Source organism: Mesoplodon bidens (genome assembly GCF_964165515.1).
Source record: "Mesoplodon bidens genome assembly, chromosome: 19".
NCBI classification, from domain to species: domain Eukaryota; kingdom Metazoa; phylum Chordata; class Mammalia; order Artiodactyla; family Ziphiidae; genus Mesoplodon; species Mesoplodon bidens.
Window position 1 is genome coordinate 24,830,277 of NC_138179.1, and position 19,713 is coordinate 24,849,989.

A 19,713-nucleotide genomic window follows, 5' to 3' on the forward strand; every position below is an offset into this window, starting at 1 on the left:
GTGTAATAATGCAGATTAAAGATTGTACATTTGCAATGAAAAATAACAGAAGATAATCCTGCTATAGCTATTGTCATTAAGCAAAATTGAATAAGCCGGATTTTATTAATCTCCAATGCTAATGATTGAAGAAGGGCAGGTTTAATGAGAAGGGGGTGTGGGTGGAGACTTTTGTACACATTTTAAAGGAGACATTTGAGAACTTTCAATCCAACATAATAAAGAATTCATATCATTAACTTCTCAGGTTTGTGTGTAAAACATATAAATACATTTATTTTCTTTGTATTAACAATATGGTAACAAAGACAACTCTGAAATGTAATAAATCAGTCATCATCTTACACCCTACCTAGTAAATATTTTCACTCATGAATATTTCCCAACTTTTTTTCACATATATACATGTTTTTACACAACTTCTCTCAGTGTAATTACAGTTTTCTATTTGGCTCTTTTCATTTGAACATTTATGTCAGATATTTCCGATATTTCTATAACCTTGATACTTTTTCATTTTTAATTGGCATAAGGTATCTCACTGAGGAATCGTAATTTACTTCACCTCACCCTCTTGTTTTTAAATCTTCTTGGGAGAGAGGCCCAGATCACAGAGGTCCCAGCAGACTGGAGCCAGTGGCCCGGGTTTGAGTTGCCGGACCTTAGGGAAGTTACTTACGCTCTCAGTGTCTTGGTTTTCTCATCTGTAAATTGGGACTAATACTAGTCCCTACTTCAAGAAGTTAAAGTAGCGCACACAGCACATACCATTATGATTGTTGTTATGTAATAATAGCCACACAAGCTCTCATCAGGTGCCGGGTGTTGGCCTAAAGTGCTTCGCATTTATTATTGTCTCAGTCATTTCAACAACACTGTGAGGGTGTGTGCATTTGTGGGGAATGATAATATCTAATTAACTTTGACATCATAGTAGCACATTTGCTGTGGAAACACTTACTTTGGTTATATAAACTTTTGCTTGGACCCAGAAAGAACATTGGATCCACCATCTCCCTGACAGGAATTATGTATTTTATGCCAACAGTCCTCAAAGTGTGGTCTGCTGACCCCTGGGGGTGGTCCCTGAGACCTTTCCAGGGGATCCTCAAGGTCAAAATTATCTTTATAATAATGCTGATGGTATTTGCCTTTTTAACTCATTCTTCCATGAGCGTACAGTGGAGTTTTCCAGAGGCTACATGATGTGATATCACAACAGACTGAATGCAGAAGCAGAGAAGAGAATCTGGCCATCTTCTAAGTTAGACATTACAGATATTTGCCAAAACAAACAAAAAAAAAGCGTGAAATGATGCCACTTTTTCTCTAAGTTATATTGTTTTGGAGAATATAATTATTTTGTATAAAATATGTTATATGTTAACATAATGGGCTTATTATTGTTATTTTTTAAATGAATTGATTAAATATTTTTTAAAGTTTCTCAACTTTAGCTTCTAATTTAGAATATACATTGATAGATATAATATTACCTACATAAACAAAAGCTCTTTCCACTCCTCAGTAATTTTTACAAACAAAGGGACTTCAAGACCAAAATGTTTGCAAACCACTGTTTCAAACTAAAGGCATTTCCTCCCTTGAGACTAATCTCTGTATTAGACAACTAGGAGCAGTTTTCGAAAGCAGACTTAGTACATGAAGGTAGCATCTTGAAATTGAGGGGGGTGGTAGTTAATTTTTTTCCACATTTTTATTTGCAGGATTTTAAACGATTTGAAGGCATCGACATTGACTTTAAAGAGTTAGCTTATGATGCTCACAAAACTCCAAACGTAGTGGAAGCCACCAACAAATCAGGTCTTTATGAAAAGTTGGAAGATATTCAGAGCAGGTGATGGTCGGTTTGCAGCCCCTTTTGTAATGTGTTTCCTTTCCCCACTCTGTCTCTGAGATCCTTACCTTATTTAACTGCCCGAGTGAGAGAGTATGTCTGGTTGTGTACCTTAATTTGCCTGTGTGGTCGGGTAATATGGGGTATTATTAGAGGTGTTTATTGTGATGTTTGCAAATACCCATACATGTTCCATGCATACATGATTTCTGTGTGTAATCCATAGGTCACACTTGTTTGCATTTAGGTAACATCTATGTGCCTATGGATCTAGGCAAACCTAATGAGGAAATTCTTTGTGCCCACAGACTGTACCTGTGTGAGAAGGCCCTGGCGGAGTACCTGGACACCAAAAGGCTTGCCTTCCCTAGGTTTTACTTTCTCTCCTCTTCTGACCTGTTAGACATCCTTTCCAACAGCACAGCCCCGCAACAGGTAAGCTGGGGAAGTGCCTGTAGTAACATTCAGAAGGACCAAGATGCTCCACCAGGAGAGTTTCAGGTTCCCCGTTAACGCCCCCTTAGGTGGTGTATGTATTTCAGACCTGTGTTGCCATCCTCATCATCCCTAACCTCAGAGGTTTCTACATTTCCACCATTACTGCTTCTCAGGATGCCCTCCCCCAAGCCCATCAGTGGCTTTTTTTTTTAACAGCTTTATTGGAGTATAATTGCTTTACATTGTTGTGTTAGTTGCTGCTGTATAACCAAGTGAATCAGCTATACATATACAAATATCCCCATATCCCCTCCCTCTTGTGTCCCCCTCCCACCCTCCCTATCCCACCCCTCTAGGTGGTCACAAATCACCGAGCTGATCTCCCTGTGCTATGCAGCTGCTTCCCACTAGCTAACTATTTTACGTTTGGTAGTGTATATATGCCTATGCCACTCTCTCACTTCATCCCAGCTTACCATTCCCCCTCCCTGTGTACTCAAGTCCATTCTCTACATCTGCGTCTTTATTCCTGTCCTGCCCCTAGGTTCTTCAGAACCTTTTCTTTTTTTTTTTAGATTCCACATATATGCGTTAATATACGATATTTGTTTTTCTCTTTATGACTCACTTCACTCTGTATGACAGACTCTAGGTTCATCCACCTCACTACAAATAACTCAGTTTCGTTAATTTTTTTTTTTTTTTTTTTTTTTTTTTTTTTTTGCTGTACGTGGGCCTCCCACCGCCGCGGCCCCTCCCATTGCGGAGCACAGGCTCCGGACGCGCAGGCTCAGCGGCCATGGCTCACGGGCCCAGCCGCTCCGCGGCATGTGGGATCCTCCCGGACCGGGGCACGAACCCGCGTCCCCCGCATCGGCAGGCGGACTCCCAACCACTGCGTCACCAGGGAAGCCCTCGTTAATTTTTATGACTGAGTAGTATTCCATTGTATATATGTGCCACATCTTCTTTATCCATTCATCTGCCGATGGACACTTAGATTGCTTCCATGTCCTGGCTATTGTAAATAGAGCTGCAGTGAACATTGTGGTACATGACTCTTTTTGAATTATGGTTTTCTCAGGGTATACGCCCAGTAGTGGGATTGCTGGGTCATATAGTAGTTCTATTTTTAGTTTTTTAAGGAACCTCCATACTGTTCTCCATGGTGGCTGTATCAATTTACATTCCCACCAACAGAGCAAGAGGGTCCCCTTTTCTCCACACCCTCTCTAGCATTTATTGTTCGTAGATTTTTTGATGATGACCATTCTGACCAGTGTGAGGTGATACCTCGTTTTAATTTTGACTTGCATTTCTCTAATGATTAGTGATGTTGAGCATCCTTTCATGTCTTTGTTGGCAATCTGTATATCTTTTTTGGAGAAATGTCTATTTAGGTCTTCTGCCCATTTTTGGATTGGGTTGTTTTTTTGGTATTGAGCTGCATGAGCTGCTTGTATATTTTGGAGATTAATCCTTTGTCAGTTGCTTCATTGGCAAATAGTTTCTCCCATTCTGAAGGTTGTCTTTTCGTCTTGTTTATGGTTTCCATAGCTGTGCAAAAGCTTTTAAGTTTCATTAGGTCCCATTTGTTTATTTTTGTTTTTATTTCCCTTTCTCTAGGAGGTGGGTCAAAAAGGATCTTGCTGTGATGTATATCATAGAATGTTCTGCCTATGTTTTCCTCTAAGAGTTTTATAGTGTCTGGCCTTATATTTAGGTCTTTAATCCATTTTGAGTTTATTTTTGTGTATGGTGTTAGGGAGTGTTCTACTTTGATTCTTTTACATGTAGCTGTCCAGTTTTCCCAGCACCACTTATTGAAGAGGCTGTCTTTTCTTCATTGTATATTCTTGCCTCCTTTATCAAAGATAAGTTGACCATATGTGCGTGGGTTTATCTCTGGGCTTGCTATACTGTTCCATTGACCTATATTTCTGTTTTTGTGCCACTACCATACTGTCTTGATTACTGTAGCTTTGTAGTATAGTCTGAAGTCAGAGAGCCTGATTCCTCCAGCTCCGTTTTTCTTTCTCAGGATTGCTTTGGGTATTCGGGGTCTTTTGTGTTTCCATACAGATTGTGAAATTTTTTGTTCTAGTTCTGTGAAAAATGCCATTGGTAGTTTGATAGGGATTGCATTGAATCTGTAGATTGCTTTGGGTAGTAGACTCATTTTCACAATGCTGATTCTTCCAATCCAAGAACATGGTCTATCTCTCCATCTGTTTGTATCATTTTAATTTCTTTCATCAGTGTCTTATAGTTTTCTGCATACAGGTTTTTTGTCTCCTTAGGTAGGTTTATTCCTAGGTATTTTATTCTTTTTGTTGCAGTGGTAAATGGGAGTGTTTTCTTAACTTCTGTTCCAGATATTTAATCATTAGTGTATAGGAGTGCAAGAGATTTCTGTGCATTAATTTTGTATCCTGCTACTTTACCAAATTCATTGATTAGTTCCAGTAGTTTTCTGGTAGCATCTTTAGGATTCTCTATATATAGTATCATGTCATCTGCAAACAGTGACAATTTTACTTCTTCTTTTCTGATTTGGATTCCTTTTCTTTCTTTTTCTTCTCTGATTGCTGTGGCTAAAACTTCCAAAACTATGTTGAATAATAGTGGTGAGAGTGGACAGCCTTGTCTGGTTCCTGATCTTAGAGGAAATGGTTTCAGTTTTTCACCATTGAGAATGATGTTGGCTGGGGATTTGTCATATATGGCCTTTATTATGTTGAGGTAGGTTCCCTCTATTCCTACTTTCTGGAGTATTTTTATCATAAATGGGTGTTGAATTTTGTCAAAAGCTTCTTCTGCATCTATGGAGATGATCATTTGGTTTTTATCCCTCAATTTGTTAATATGGTGTATTACATTGATTGATTTGCATTTATTGAAGAATCCTTGCATTCCTGGGATAAACCCCACTTGATCATGGTGTATGATGCTTTTAATGTGCTGTTGGATTCTGTTTGCTAGTATTTTGTTGAGGATTTTTGCATCTATGTTCATCAGTGATATTGACCTGTAGTTTTCTTTCTTTGTGACATCCTTGTCTGGTTTTGGTATCAAGGTGATGGTGGCCTTGTAGAATGAGTTTGGGAGTGCTCCTCCCTCTGCTATATTTTGGAAGAGTTTGAGAAGGAAAGGTGTTAGCTCTTCTCTAAATGTTTGATAGAATTCGCCTGTGAAGCCATCTGGTCCTGGGCTTTTGTTTGTTGGAAGATTTTTAATCACGGTTTCAATTTCAGTGCTTGTGATTGGTCTGTTTATATTTTCTATGTCTTCCTGGTTCAGTCTCTGAGGGTTGTGCTTTTTAAGAATTTGTCCATTTCTTCCAGGTTGTCCATTTTATTGGTATATAGTTGCTTGTAGTAATCTCTCATGATCCTTTGTATTTCTGCAGTGTCAGTTGTTACTTCTCCTTTTTCATTTCTAATTCTATTGATTTGAGTCTTCTCCCTTTTCTTCTTGATGAGTCTGGCTAATGGTTTATCAATTTTGTTTATCTTCTCAAAGAACCAGCTTTTAGGTTTATTGATCTTTGCTATCATTTCCTTCATTTCTTTTTCATTTATTTCTGCTCTGATCTTTATGATTTCTTTCCTTCTGCTAACTTTGGGATGTTTTTGTTCTTCTTTCTCTAATTGCTTTAGGTGCTAGGTTAGGTTGTTTATTCGAGATGTTTCCTGTTTCTTAAGGTGGGATTGTATTGCTATAAACTTCCCTCTTAGAACTGCTTTTGCTGCATCCCATAGGTTTTGGGTCGTCGTGTCTCCATTGTCATTTGTTTCTAGGTATTTTTTAATTTCCTCTTTGATTTCTTCAGTGACCACTTTGTTATTAAATAGTGTATTGTTTAGCCTCCATGTGTTTGTATTTTTTACAGTTTTTTTTTTCTGTAATTGCTATCAGTGTCATAGCGTTGTGGTCAGAAAAGATACTTGATACGATTTCAATTTTCTTAAATTTACCAAGGCTTGATTTGTGACCCAAGATATGATCTATCCTGGAGAACATTCCATGAGCACTTGAGAAGAAAGTATATTCTGTTGTTTTGGAATGGGATGTCCTATAAATGTCAGTTAAGTCCATCTTGTTTAATGTATCATTTAAAGCTTGTGTTTCCTTATTTATTTTCATTTTGGATGATCCGTCCATTTGTGAAAGAGGGGTGTTAAAGTCCCCTACTATTAGTGTGTTACTGTTGATTTCCCTTTTTATGGCTGTTAGCATTTGCCTTATGTATTGAGGTGCTCCTATGTTGGATGTATAAATATTTACTATTGTTATATCTTCTTCTTGGATTGATCCCTTGATCATTATGTAGTGTTCTTCTTTGTCTCTTGTAAAAGTCTTTATTTTAAAGTCATTGTGTCTGATGTGAGAATTGCTACTCCACCTTTCTTTTGATTTCCATTTTAATGGAATATCTTTTTCCATCCCCTCACTTTCAGTCTGTATGTGTCCCTAGATCTGAAGTGGGTCTCTTGTAGACAGCATATATACGGGTCTTGTTTTTGTATCCATTCAGCCAGTCTGTGTCTTTTGGTTGGAGCATTAATCCATTTACATTTAAGATAATTATTGATATGTATGTTCCTATTACCATTTTCTTAATTGTTTTGGGTTTGTTATTGTAGATCTTTTCCTTCTCTTGTGTTGCCTGCCTAGAGAAGTTCCTTTAGCATTTTTTGTAAAGCTGGTTTTGTGGTGCTGAATTCTCTTAGCTTCTGCTTGCCTGTAAAGGTTTTCATTTCTCTGTCGAGCCTGAATGAGATCCTTGCTGGGTAGAGTAATCTTGGTTGTAGGTTTTTCCCTTTCATCACTTTAAATATGTCCTGCCGCTCCCTTCTGGCTTGCAGAGTTCCTGCTGAAAGATCAGCTGTTAACCTTATGGGGATTCCCTTATATGTTATTTGTTGCTTTTCCCTTGCTGTTTTTAATATTTTTTCTTTGTATTTAATTTTTGATAGTTTGATTAATATGTGTCTTGGTGTGTTTTTCCTTGGATTTTTCCTGTATGGGACTCTCTGTGCTTCCTGGACTTGATTGACTATTTCCTTTCCCATATTAAGGAAGTTTTCAGCTATAATCTCTTCAAATATTTTCTCAGACCCTTTCTTTTTCTCTTCTTCTTCTGGGACCCCAATAATTCGAATGTTGGTGAGTTTAATGTTATCCCAGAGGTCTCTGAGACTGTCCTCAATTCTTTTCATTCTTTTTTCTTTATTCTGCTCTGTGGTAGTTATTTCCACTATTTTATCTTCCAGGTCACTTAGCTGCTCTTCTGCCTCAGTTATTCTGCTATTGATTCCTTCTAGAGAATTTTTCATTTCATTTACTGTGTTGTTCATCATTGTTTGTTTGCTCTTTAGTTCTTCTACGTCTTTGTTAAACGTTTCTTGTATTTTCTCCATTCTATTTCCAAGATTTTGGATCACGTTTTCTATCATTACTCTGAATTCTTTTTAGGTAGACTGCCTATTTCCTCTTCATTTGTTTGGTTTGGTGGGTTTTTATCTTGCTCCTTCATCTGCTGTGTATTTCTCTGTCTTCTCATTTTGCTTAACTTGCTGTGTTTAGGGGCTCCTTTTGCAGGCTGCAGGTTCATAGTTCCCGTTGTCTTTGGTGTCTGCCCCCAGTGCCTAAGCTTGGTTCCGTGGGTTGTGTGCCTAAGGTTCGTTCCGTGGGTTGTGTAGGATTTCTGGTAGAGGGGACTGGTGCCTGTGTTCTGGTGGATGAGGCTGGATCTTGTCTTTCTGGTGGGCAGGACCACGTCCAGTGGTGTGTTTTGGAGTGTCTGTGAACTTAGTATGATTATAGGCAGCCTCTCTGCTAATGGGTGGGATTGTGTTCCTGTCTTTCTAGTTGTTTGGCATGGGGTGTCCAGCACTGGAGCTTGCTGGTCGTTGAGTGGAGCTGGGTCTTAGCGTTGAGACGGAGATCTCTGGGAGAGCTCTCGCCAATTGATATTATGTGGCGCTGGGAGGTCTCTGGTGGACCAGTGTCCTGAACTCGGCTCTCCCACCTCAGAGACTCAGGCCTGCCACCTGGCCGGAGCACCAAGACCCTGTCAGCCACATGGTCAAGCATAAGCAAGGCAAGGGAGATCCTGGGCGAGGGGTCCCACCAGGTCACGTAGACTCCTGGACTCTCTGATGTCCTTTTATTCCTTTGCACTTAGTCTAGTTTCACTTGCTCGTAGGGAGCCGCGTGAAAAGGCCTCTCAGCTGCTCCTTCAGACCGGAGTTCCCAAACTTTAGGCTTGATTTGTTTATTTAATTCGAGTGTCCATCCTTGACTCTGTTCCCATATGGAATGGATCTTGATCTTATATATCCTTTTCTTAATCCTCCTTGGAAACAGTGAAAAGAGAGTAATGTATCACTTCATTTCCAGTATAGAGTTCATTGTTGAAAATCAGCAGTTCACACATCAGAAATCTCACCTTGCCAAAACCTTTGTGCAGTTTACCACAGAGTCCCATCAATGGCTTTTACTCTCTAGAGTTAGAGAAGCTTTGAGGATGGCAAAATGGAAGGGGCTAAGCCTTTAAAGAGAATGCCTTTGATGTGCTTCTGGAGAGAGATGCAGTAAGTAGTGGTCAAAAGTAATAGCTAAGATTTCCATGGAAAGGTAAGATTGGGAGTTGTATTAATGGGACATTGGGGTGGTTTATGTGAGTGTATATGAGGAACCCAAAATTTGGGGTTCTAGCCCTTGATTCTAGGCACTAATTAGCCATCTAGTCTTGGGTATATCATTTCTTTGTGACAAACCTGACTCATATGTAAAATAGAAGCCTACTGTGTTACAATTTTTTAAAATATTAAAGTACCTGTCTTTGTCTGTCTGACTTATCTCACATGGCATTATACTCTCCAGGTCCATCCATGTTCTTGCAAATGGCAAGATTTCATTCTTCTTTATGGCTGAGTAATATTACATTGTAGATCTTTACCACATCTTCTTTATCCATTCATCTGTTTTTATTTATATGTGGAATCTAAAAAACAAAACAAATGAACAAATATATAACAAACTAAAACAGATTCACAGATACAAAGAACAAACTAGTGGTTGCCAGAGGAGGGAGGGCATAGGGGGATGGGTGAAATAGATGAAGGGGATGAAGAGGTACAAAATACCAGTTACAGAATAAATAAGTCACAGGCGTATAATGTGCAGCACAGGGAATATAGTCAGTAATATTCAAATAACTTTGTATGGTGCATTATCCATAAACATATGGAATCACTATGTTGTACATCTGAAACTGATACAATATTGTAGGTCAACTATATGTCAATAAACAAGAAAAAAGTAAAGTATATAAATACATATGTGTGTGTGTGTGTGTATCCTAATGGATACACTGTTGACATTTTGAGCTGTAGACAGTGGTTCTCCAACTTGAAAGTGCATCAGAATTACCCAGAAGGCTTATTAAAATACTGATTCCTAGACCCCATCCCCAGTCTCTGACTCGTAGGTGTGGCTGGGGCTGGAGAATCTGCATTTCCAAGGATTTCTTCCCAAGTGTTGCTGCTGGTCTGAGGACCACACTTTGAGAACCACTGCTAGAGAACAGAGTCTGAGTCTCAAAATGATGAGACCCAACACTCTAGTGGTTGTCACATGGTTGTCACATGGTAGCCCTCTAAGCAATACTAATAAGTAACTTCCCAGACATGCTCTCCACTCTGTTGGCATGGTTTCCTTCATAGGTTCAACGACACCTTTCCAAACTCTTTGACAATATGGCGAAGATGCATTTCCAGCTGGATGGCAGTGAGAAACCTACCAAGATCAGTCTTGGCATGTACAGCAAGGAAGAAGAGTATGTGGCCTTCAGTGAGCCCTGTGACTGCAGTGGGCAGGTAACGTATGCCTTTCTCTCTCAAGTGTCTGCATTCAGGCATCAGCCTTTGTGACCTTGGGCCGGAATTGCTGTCTGTGCCCTGGGACTGCCAGTTCCCTTGACTTGAACCAATGTTGGAGCAGCTTCCAGTGCCTGCTTTCCTCTCTATGGGAAGGACACATGTCAATATCTATATATCTTCCTTAACCAAAGACCTGTGCAGAGAGGAATAAAATGCACATAAACAATTACCTGAGTCAAAGAGAGAAGGATTTTAAAATGATTAGTAGCACCAGGAGACTTTAGCATGAGAAGCCCTGGAGCACCCCACGGGGGAGTGTAGGACACCGACACCTTCCCTGGGAGAGCATGCCCTTTGAAATCAACCATATTCCTGAACGATCACTTCTCTGTACAGTACATCTCTCACAGCTCTACCCTGTGGAGAGCCCACCACCGCCCTTCTCCAGAAACTACCACCTCCAAATCTCCCGGGTACAATTCAAGAAACACAAAACATGAGACCATTCTCGCCTTAAACCTCCTTCCATCTTTCACCACCACCGCTAAAGGATAAGCGCTACTTTGGTCACTGTCCTAAATGATCCAACAAAGCATTGTCCCTGGGGTTCTAATCCAGTCCAGAGTAACACCTGGAGAAGAGATCTTTTCAGAGTTCCACCTTCATCCACATGTATCTTGGAAAGCAATTCTCGTACTTGAAAATAGTCACACATTCTCAGTTTTATGAAAGGGACCTTGGGGTTTGATTCAAACCTTGGCTGTTCTTTTTGTAGACCCAGAAAGCATTTAGTTGGAAAATATAATCCTGGCCTTTGGCTTCATGCTCAGCGTGGACAAGGTCACGAGAATCCACTGACTTATTTACACCCAGCTCAACCCAGATTAAGATTTCCTCATGAGAACTCTGGGTGGCAGCCCCACATCCCCTGAACCTACTCCTCTGCCCAGTGGGCCCCAGTGGGCGTATCCCCCCTGTTGTTAATTGAGCCCCGTCCTGCGTTACACAAACGAACTGTCTCCCTGTGCCTTCTGGCGGCTGTTTGGGGTTGTCCATCGTGCCTGGGCTCATTTTCTTCACTCCCTCAGGCTGAGTGAAGTGTATCACTGAGCACATCTTAGGAACCCAGCATCTAACCCCGAGTTCTTCTTCCAGGTAGAAATATGGCTGAACCATGTGCTTGCTCACATGAAGGCCACCGTGAGGCACGAGATGACAGAAGGCATAACTGCCTATGAAGAGAAGCCGAGGGAGCAGTGGCTCTTTGACTATCCAGCTCAGGTATTCTCCAAGGCGGGACCTCTGTGGGCCCAATCCTCTGCTTGCTCTCTTCCTCAGTGATCTCCGTCAGCCTCCTGGGGCTGCCAGAGGCTGGTCTAGAAGGGGTCAGCACGAGGGACCAGGGGAACTGTCAGCCGTGACGCAATCCAACCCCTACCTTGGAGAATTAAGGGTCGTCCATTTTTACTCCGTTGGCTACAGTAGGGAGAAAACGTAGACAGTTCAGCTCACTGAGCCAGCCCACTTTGTGTGTGCCAAGCTGTTTGCCGAGCGCAGGAGACACCAGCCAGAGGCATGACAATGTAACCCTGCCCTGCTGGGGCTTACAGACTGACATGGAAGTCAGTCACCTACAAGTGGGACCTGGTGTGACAATAAAGGAGGCTCAGGGTCCTCTGGGAGCCTGTAGCTGGTTAGCGGGGTCTGGGGATCACCCTCCTGAGGATATGATGCCTAAGCTGAGGTTTGAAACACGTGAAAGATGGAAAGAGCAATGAAGCGTGGGTAAGAGTACAGGCAAAAGCTCAGAAGCAAGGGAGAGTGGAATGTGTTTGAGGCCTGAGTGTGGTGGAAGCAGGAGTTAGGGGAAGAGGGAGCAAGAGGTGGCAGGTGGGTCTGGAGAGGAAACTGGAGGACAGCGCTCGTGGACCACGCTTGGGAGTCTCGTCTCATTCCAGGATATCTGAATCCTTCACCGGGCTCTCAGGAGGGTAACAAGAGAAAGAGGAGAGTTAATGAGGCTATTTTTAATGACTCTGGCTGCAATACACCACTCCTCCCTCCCCTGTTAATGGCTAGTACTAGTGTTGGTTTGGTTTATTTGGGGCTACAGATATTTGGTGGTAACTGAAGCCCGAGGAGTAGATAAGATTGACCTGGAAAATATGCAGACTGAGATGAGGGTGCAGAACAAACCCTTGAGCATCATTCAAAGGCTGTGTAGGCAAGGAGAAGCCAGTAGAGCAGAATGAGAAACAATCTTTTCTGATGGAAGGAACACCAAGGAATGGTAGTCATGGAAACCAAAAGAGGGAGTGTTGATAGCAGGTAAGAGGTCAGTTACACCACACACATCTAAGAGATCAAGCAAAATAAAGAGGCTAATGTACGTCCATGGACTTGGTGAGGCCATTTCAGTGGAGTGGTAGAGAAGAGACCACACTGCAGGAGGTTGAGAAGTGAGAAAAAGGTGGGAAAATGTTGACAGCGAGTGTAGACAGAGAAGAGAAATAAGCCAGTGCTGCAGAAGGAAAAGATTGTTTTAACAGTATAATTGGCACATCACGTTCAAACCATCCCAACAAGATCACACTGCAGGAGGAACTTCTTTAACAAAAACCAATATGTCTAAATTCAAAGGCAAAAACTAATAAATTAAGGAATGGTACTTGTTACTACAACAGGATTCTCTACTTCACAAAGGGAATAATTCCCATCAGGATTCCTTGTTTACCTGAATCATCATTTTGTGGCAGGAAAATGTGTTGCCTCCTGCTATTGTGACAGACATCATCTAGAGCAGTGTCTCCCGAACCAAGTGGTACCACATCTCCACCATGGATAATCAAAATTATGCGTTTTCCTTATTAAGTTTCTCAGCAAAGAAATGTACATTTAAATCGCTTTTTTTCATTTATTTATTTTGAATCTCTGAAGACTACAAATCATATTGACCATGTTGAATTTCAGTGGAATTCGCCCTGACCTTCAAGAGTTAGGCCTTTCAAAGTTATAGTTTTAAAGAGATACAAAAAACTGTAGTGAAAGTATTACAGGCAAGAAGAAATATGCCACACATGATCAGCAATGGCTCACTAAACTAGAATACTCCAACTGTGAGAGGTTCCGGAAGAACAGAGCAAAGACTGAGTATCGTTGAGATGTTCAATCAACACTTTGTTATCCTCCCAAGCAGAGGAAAGATGCTGTGACCTGAGAAGCAAAAGCAGAAAGATCAGTGTACCAATTTCTAAAAGCCACTGACATTGACCAGCATGAGCCTTTGGTTGTTCTCAACCAAATGACATGTTTTTCAGGAGCAGAAAGCACTTTGCCCACTTGTGTTGTGCCCACTTCACACCTCCAAGGCCTTAGAGGCATATGCTCAATGAGACAGTGCTGGTGGAAGAGGGAGGGAAGGGGTGTGCATCCCCCACACAATGACATTCTCAGCCCGTGCTGTGTGGGGACTGGGCTGGTTTGGGAGACAGTCCTGGTAACGGCTTTACTAAGTGACTCTTGGTGCCACAGGTGGCCCTGATCTGCACTCAGATCTGGTGGACCACAGAGGTGGGCATGGTGTTTGCCAGGCTGGAGGAAGGCTACGAGAATGCCATGAAGGACTATTACAAGAAACAAGTGGCCCAGCTCAAAACTCTCATTACCATGCTGATCGGCCGGCTGTCCATGGGGGACCGGCAGAAGATCATGACCATATGCACCATCGATGTCCATGCCCGGGATGTGGTGGCCAAGATGATTGCTCAGAAGGTGAGTTCCAGACTCACAGGAGTGTCCCTCTTTCTGGGCACCTACACCGTGGATATTGAGGTTAGGGAGAAGCTCACATATGGCTAAAACACAGGGGCTCCAAACTCTGCACCAGCCAGGGAACTGGGAGAGGATCACGGTGGCTGCTCGTACCTTTAAAACCCCAGCAAAACAGCGTCATCTGAGCGGCTCAGGCTTCCTGTGCTGTGGTGGGCAGCATACTGCTCTCCTGACCGGTATGCAACACCCAACACCCAGGTCATCCAGAGCCCTGTGAATCCTGTGGCCACGAGGCTGCCTGCTACCTATTGCACCCTGTGATTCACCCACCTCCTCTGCCATGCTCTCTCTAGGTGGACAATGCCCAGGCTTTCCTCTGGCTGTCCCAGCTGCGGCATCGCTGGGATGACGAGGCCAAACACTGCTTTGCCAACATCTGTGATGCCCAGTTTCTATACTCCTATGAGTACCTGGGAAATACACCTCGCCTGGTGATCACGCCTTTGACAGACAGGTGAGCACTGGAGTCAGCCACTGACAGAGAACCCTCCTGCTGTTTGGCTCACACCATCCAATGACCACCCAGTGTCACTTGCTATTTGTCTACAGAGCTGCAGGGGGAGGGCCAGACGTAACCCAACAGAGGTAAAATAAAACTGAAAGGGTGTATGGCAGAGCCCGTATCAGAGTAAATCTCAGAGCAAATCGATGAGCCATGACTTTTTGAGGAATGACTAGGCAGTCCTACACACTTGGATTCTCATTCCAGCTGTGACACATACCAGCTGTTTGACCATGAAAACCTTGACATGATTCTTGGTTTATTCATCCATGAAATGGAAGTAGTAACTCCCACTTCAAGTGAATTTTGTAAGGATAAAAACCAGGAATGCTTGTTAAGGAGTTCAGGATGTAATAAGTGCTCAGTAAATAATTCCTATGACTATTTTCTTATCAATCAACTGGCACATTTATTTAGCACCTCTCACTTTGGGAATACAAAGATGAGAGCAAGGTCCCTACCATTCAGGAACTTACAGTTTCTTTTACCATACTCTCTGTCATTCATATTCATTACAAATGAATCCATGCCAGACCCTGAACTAGTCACTGGGAATACAAAGGTGACTAAAAGTTAAACTCCACTTCTACTGAGGGAAATATGACATATGTAGAAAAACATTTACAAACATACACCACACACACAGCAGTAACCCTGTGGATCCTCCGTTTATCCTCTTCCTAACGTTTCCCACATTCGGAAATGAACTTGCCTTCTTGCTTATTGGCGGCAGTCCCCTTTGGAATGTAAACTTTTTTGCTCTCAGGGACCTTTGTCTGTCTTGTTTGTTGCTATTATCACCAGTACCTAGTAGATGTTGAATTATTATCCATCGATGAATGAAGGGTAGTTGATTATTGTAAGAATGACAGAATCAGGAAGGGGAGGTCGGTTCAGAGGAGGGATGCACACAGGACTCCGCCTGGGCCTTGACTCCCAAAGAAGCAGCAGCAGCCGCTACGCTGTCCCGTGCTCTAGCTGGGCACCACCCCGCTCGCTGCCCCAGCTGAGGATGAAAGGCAGACAGCGTAGGTTCAGAGGGATGCAGGTCCCTCTGCAGCTGGAACAGTAAAGGCTGCAGCACCTCTGGGGCTTTGGGCATCTCGGGCTTTTACCCGGGCTTTCCTGGGTCATGATCAGTTGGAGGGGCTCATTCACTGTGGGTTCAGGGAAAAGTTTTCCCACCTCAAGCTTCATTCACAGGGGACCCTCTCATGTGCTCTTTGTCTTTATGATGATTCTCAGCAGCACACCTGTCCTAAACAGGAAGGGCTTTGGGAAGAGTGTTCTCTTTGGCAGTGAGTTTTTCTGCCTGCCTTGGTCTTGGAGCTAATAGTTTGGGAATTTATATCGCTCGGAACAGAATAATGGAGCCATTATATATTTGAGCAACCTGGTTAACGTCTGTCTCTCACTGTGACTGTGTGTTCCACGAAAACATTGACTTTGATTTGCTCACTGCTCTGCCCCAGGACCCAGCACCGTGTCCAGCAAATAATAGGCATTCACGAAATACTCCTTGTGTAGAGGCAGGGAAATGACCTCTGAGATTCGGAGTAGTGTGCCCAGCTTCCCATACCATTCAAAATATTTCCTTCCCACCCACAGGCACACCAGACATTATCATTCCAAGTGATAAAAAATACAGCACTGTCTTTTCCCTGGGTCTTCATACCTGCCCAGGAGTTGAAGAAGATAATTACCTCTTTTGGGTTTAGAGGTCTCTAGTACTCTAATGCCTAATACCTCATAGAGGGAAAGGGTAAAGTTTTGTCAGTGAATTATTTCTAAAATGGGCATTTATCACCTCTCATATGAAAGGATGCAAATAGGAACTTGCAAGAACGATTTGCTGCAAAGAATGGTGAATACTATGCAGACCTTGACCTTGTTTTGCACATGAGATACTTTTCTGACAAAGTAGTATATAGTGAATATTTATATGGTGAATTCCATTTTCTCATTGACTTCCATTATTATCTCAAGAAGTGTTTTGCCCAGAAAGAAATTGGCCTCAACACAGAAAATCACATTTTAAAGAGCATTCGGCTTTTGCTAGTGTGTAGCTTAAGTACGTTTAATTCTCTCCTGCCAGAGGAATTAATCAAATGGACAATTTATCCGTACCAACCTCTGCACATTCATTAAAAGCACAACCGCATTACAGTACATCCGACTGATTATGCCTGTTTCTTTGGAATTTCCCACTGCCTGGATGGGACCTGAATGTATAAGTAGGTACAATGGCTCAGCCATTGTCACAGGACTTTGGCACAACTGCTAAGTTGAAGGACTAAATGGAGATACTTTTTTCAGGCTGAACAAAAGCCATTCTCCTAAGTTGTTTCTTAACCTGTGGATGGTCTCCTCCCCCTTTACCCCCCTTCCCTCATGTTCGCACACAAACACCCCTTTCAGCCCCATACTGGAAGTACTGTTTTAATCAACAGCTTATCAATTTTGAGTACCTCTTAATTTCTCAGGCACTACTGCAAGTGAGTGAGATATAATTGATGCAAGAGTCTTTGAGGGTGATTTGCTGGGTAGGACACAACTAGCAAAGTCTTACACTTTCTTTTTAAGTTTTTTTAAATTGAAATATAGTTGACCTACAGTGCTATATTAGTTTCGGGTATACAGGATAGTGATTCAATGTTTTTATAGATTATACTCCATTTAAAGTTATTATAAAATATTGGTTGTATTTCCTGTGCTGTACATTACATCCTTGTATCTTATTTATTTTATGCATAATAGTTCGTACTTCTTAATCCCCTTCCCCTATCTTATCCCTCTCTCCAGTCCTCTCCCCAATGGTAACCACTAGTTTGTTCTCTGTATCTGTGAGTCTGTTTCGTTACATTCATTCATTTTATTTTCTGGCTTCCACATATAAGTGAAAACATACAGTATTTGTCTTTCTCAGTTTGACTTAACTTCACTAAGCATAATACCCTCCAAGACCATCCATATTGTTGCAAATGGCAAAATTTCATTCTTTTAAAATCTTTTGCACAGTTGAAGGAAACCATCAACAAAACAAAAAGACAACCTGCCGAATGGGAGAAGATATTTGCAAATGATATGTCTGAGAAGGGGTTAATATCCAAAATATATAAAAGAGCTCATACAACTCCATCAAAAAAACAATCTGATTTTAAAATGTGCAGGAGACCTGAACAGACATTTTTCCAAAGAAGACATACACATGGCCAACAGGCACATGAAAAGATGCTCAACATCACTAATCATTAGGGAAATGCAAATCAAAACCACAATGAGATATCACTTCACACCTGTTGGAATAACTATCATAAAAAGACAACAAATAATAAATGTTGGTGAGGATGTGGAGAAACGGAAACCCTAGTTCACTGTTGGTGGGAATGTAAATTGGTGTAGCCACTATGGAAAACAGTATGGAGGTTCCTAAGAGAATTAAAAATAGGACTACCATATGATCCAGCAATTCTTTTTAAGTTTTTATCTGATATTTTTATTAAAAAACTTAGTAATCTGTAAACAAAGAAAATAAAAGTTACCAGGAATAACCATTGTTAATATTCAGCCTGTTTCCTTCTCATGTAGATTTTGAAAAAATGAAATTGCAACCATATGCTGTATATAAAATATCATAGACTTTTTCATGTAACAATGTATCATGTGTATACTCTCTAAATATTCTTCTAAACCCCTCTTACAGCTGGATTATCTTCTGTTTACAAGTATCCCATAGTTTATGTAACATAACCACATTATGGGCCATTTAAGTTGTATCTAAGCTCTTACTGCTAAAAATAAAGCTGCTGTGAACTCACTTATATATAAATTTTTACTATATTTCTCATTATTTCCCCAGGAGGGATTCCAAGAAGCAGGATAACTAGATGATACATACTTTCAAGTTATTCTTAAAAAAGGTATTGTTCCCACTGTCACTAGCAGTTTATGAAGTGGTCATCTCACAATATCCTTACCAGCATTAAGTATTATTGTTTAAAATATTATTAACTTTATAAGTCAAAATGGTATCTCATTTGGATCTTGATGTTCTTAATTACTCACAGGCTTGAGCATTTTATGTGTTTATTGGCTGTTAGATTTCCTTCTCCTGTGAATTTGTTGTTATTATCATTGCCCATTTTATTACTTTTACACTTAGCAAGTTCCTGCCCATTTTAAGATCAGTTTAATATTCACCTGTATTTTATTATAGTTTATGTTATTTTACTTTTTCCTTTAAACTTTTTTAATTCTTTGGTAAACTTTTTGACTACTGAGTAAAGTGAATGTTTTCATCAAAACATTTTTGTAAAAAAAAACAAAAAAAACCCCCACATTTTTGGTTACAAGTGATAGAAGCCTAACTTAACTTGAACTAACTCAAACTAACTTAAACAGAAAGAGGACTTGTTAACTCAGACTTCTAGGGAAGGAGTCCAGCTTGCTGCAGTGTAACCAGCTTTCAGGCCTGAACAGGGAGCTATCAGGGCTTTACTGTCTCTCTCTTATCATGGCTTTGCTCTCTTCTGAGAGCTGATTCCTTTCTTGCATTGTTTTTCTTTGGCTGGAAAGATGGCCCACGCCTGATCCAGGAAGAAGAGAGACCCTCTCTTTCCCAGCACCATATGTCAGATTCCTTAAAGGGACCCTGATTGGTCCTGTTTGGATCATGTGCCTGTCTCTGAGCCAGTTACTGCGAACAATGAGATGGAGTATTTTGCTCAGGCCGAGCCTTGCACCCACCCCTTGTGGGACAGTTTTTTTTTTTAATAAATTAATTTTACTTATTTATTTTTGGCTGCGTTGGGTCTTCGTTGCTGTGTGAGGGCTTTCTCTAGTTGTGGCGAGTGGGAGCTACTCTTCCTTGTGGTGCACTGGCTTCTCATTGCAGTGGCTTCTCTTGTTGCGGAACACGGGCTCTAGGTACGCGGGCTTCAGTAGTTGTGGCTCACGGGCTCAGTAGTTGCGGCTCATGGGCTCTAGAGAGCAGGCTCAGTAGTTGTGGCGCACCGGCTTAGTTGCTCCATGGCATGTTGGATCTTCCCAGACCAGGGCTCAAACCCGTGTCCCCTGCATTGGCAGGCGGCTTCTGGGAAGGTGGGAAGTACTTCGATTGACAGCCCCATGGGAATACTCTGTGTAGAGGAGAGATGGCTTTCCAAAGTGTGGAGTCCTGGGAAAGGAAAACCCAT

The 19,713-nt window shown here is 41.5% G+C and overlaps 1 protein-coding gene across 1 annotated transcript in view; it reads left to right on the plus strand.

The window, feature by feature from the left end:
• The window catches only part of DNAH9 (dynein axonemal heavy chain 9), a gene marked incomplete at its 5' end in the record, with an annotated part of 303,352 nt that overhangs the window by 84,928 nt on the left and 198,711 nt on the right, over nt 1-19,713 (plus strand). Inside the window, 6 exons of the mRNA XM_081219032.1 lie at nt 1,728-1,858; nt 2,167-2,293; nt 10,030-10,182; nt 11,341-11,466; nt 13,717-13,956; nt 14,310-14,470. Of these exons, the coding sequence (XP_081075158.1) occupies nt 1,728-1,858; nt 2,167-2,293; nt 10,030-10,182; nt 11,341-11,466; nt 13,717-13,956; nt 14,310-14,470 (938 nt within the window). The remainder of the gene's footprint in view (nt 1-1,727; nt 1,859-2,166; nt 2,294-10,029; nt 10,183-11,340; nt 11,467-13,716; nt 13,957-14,309; nt 14,471-19,713) is intronic.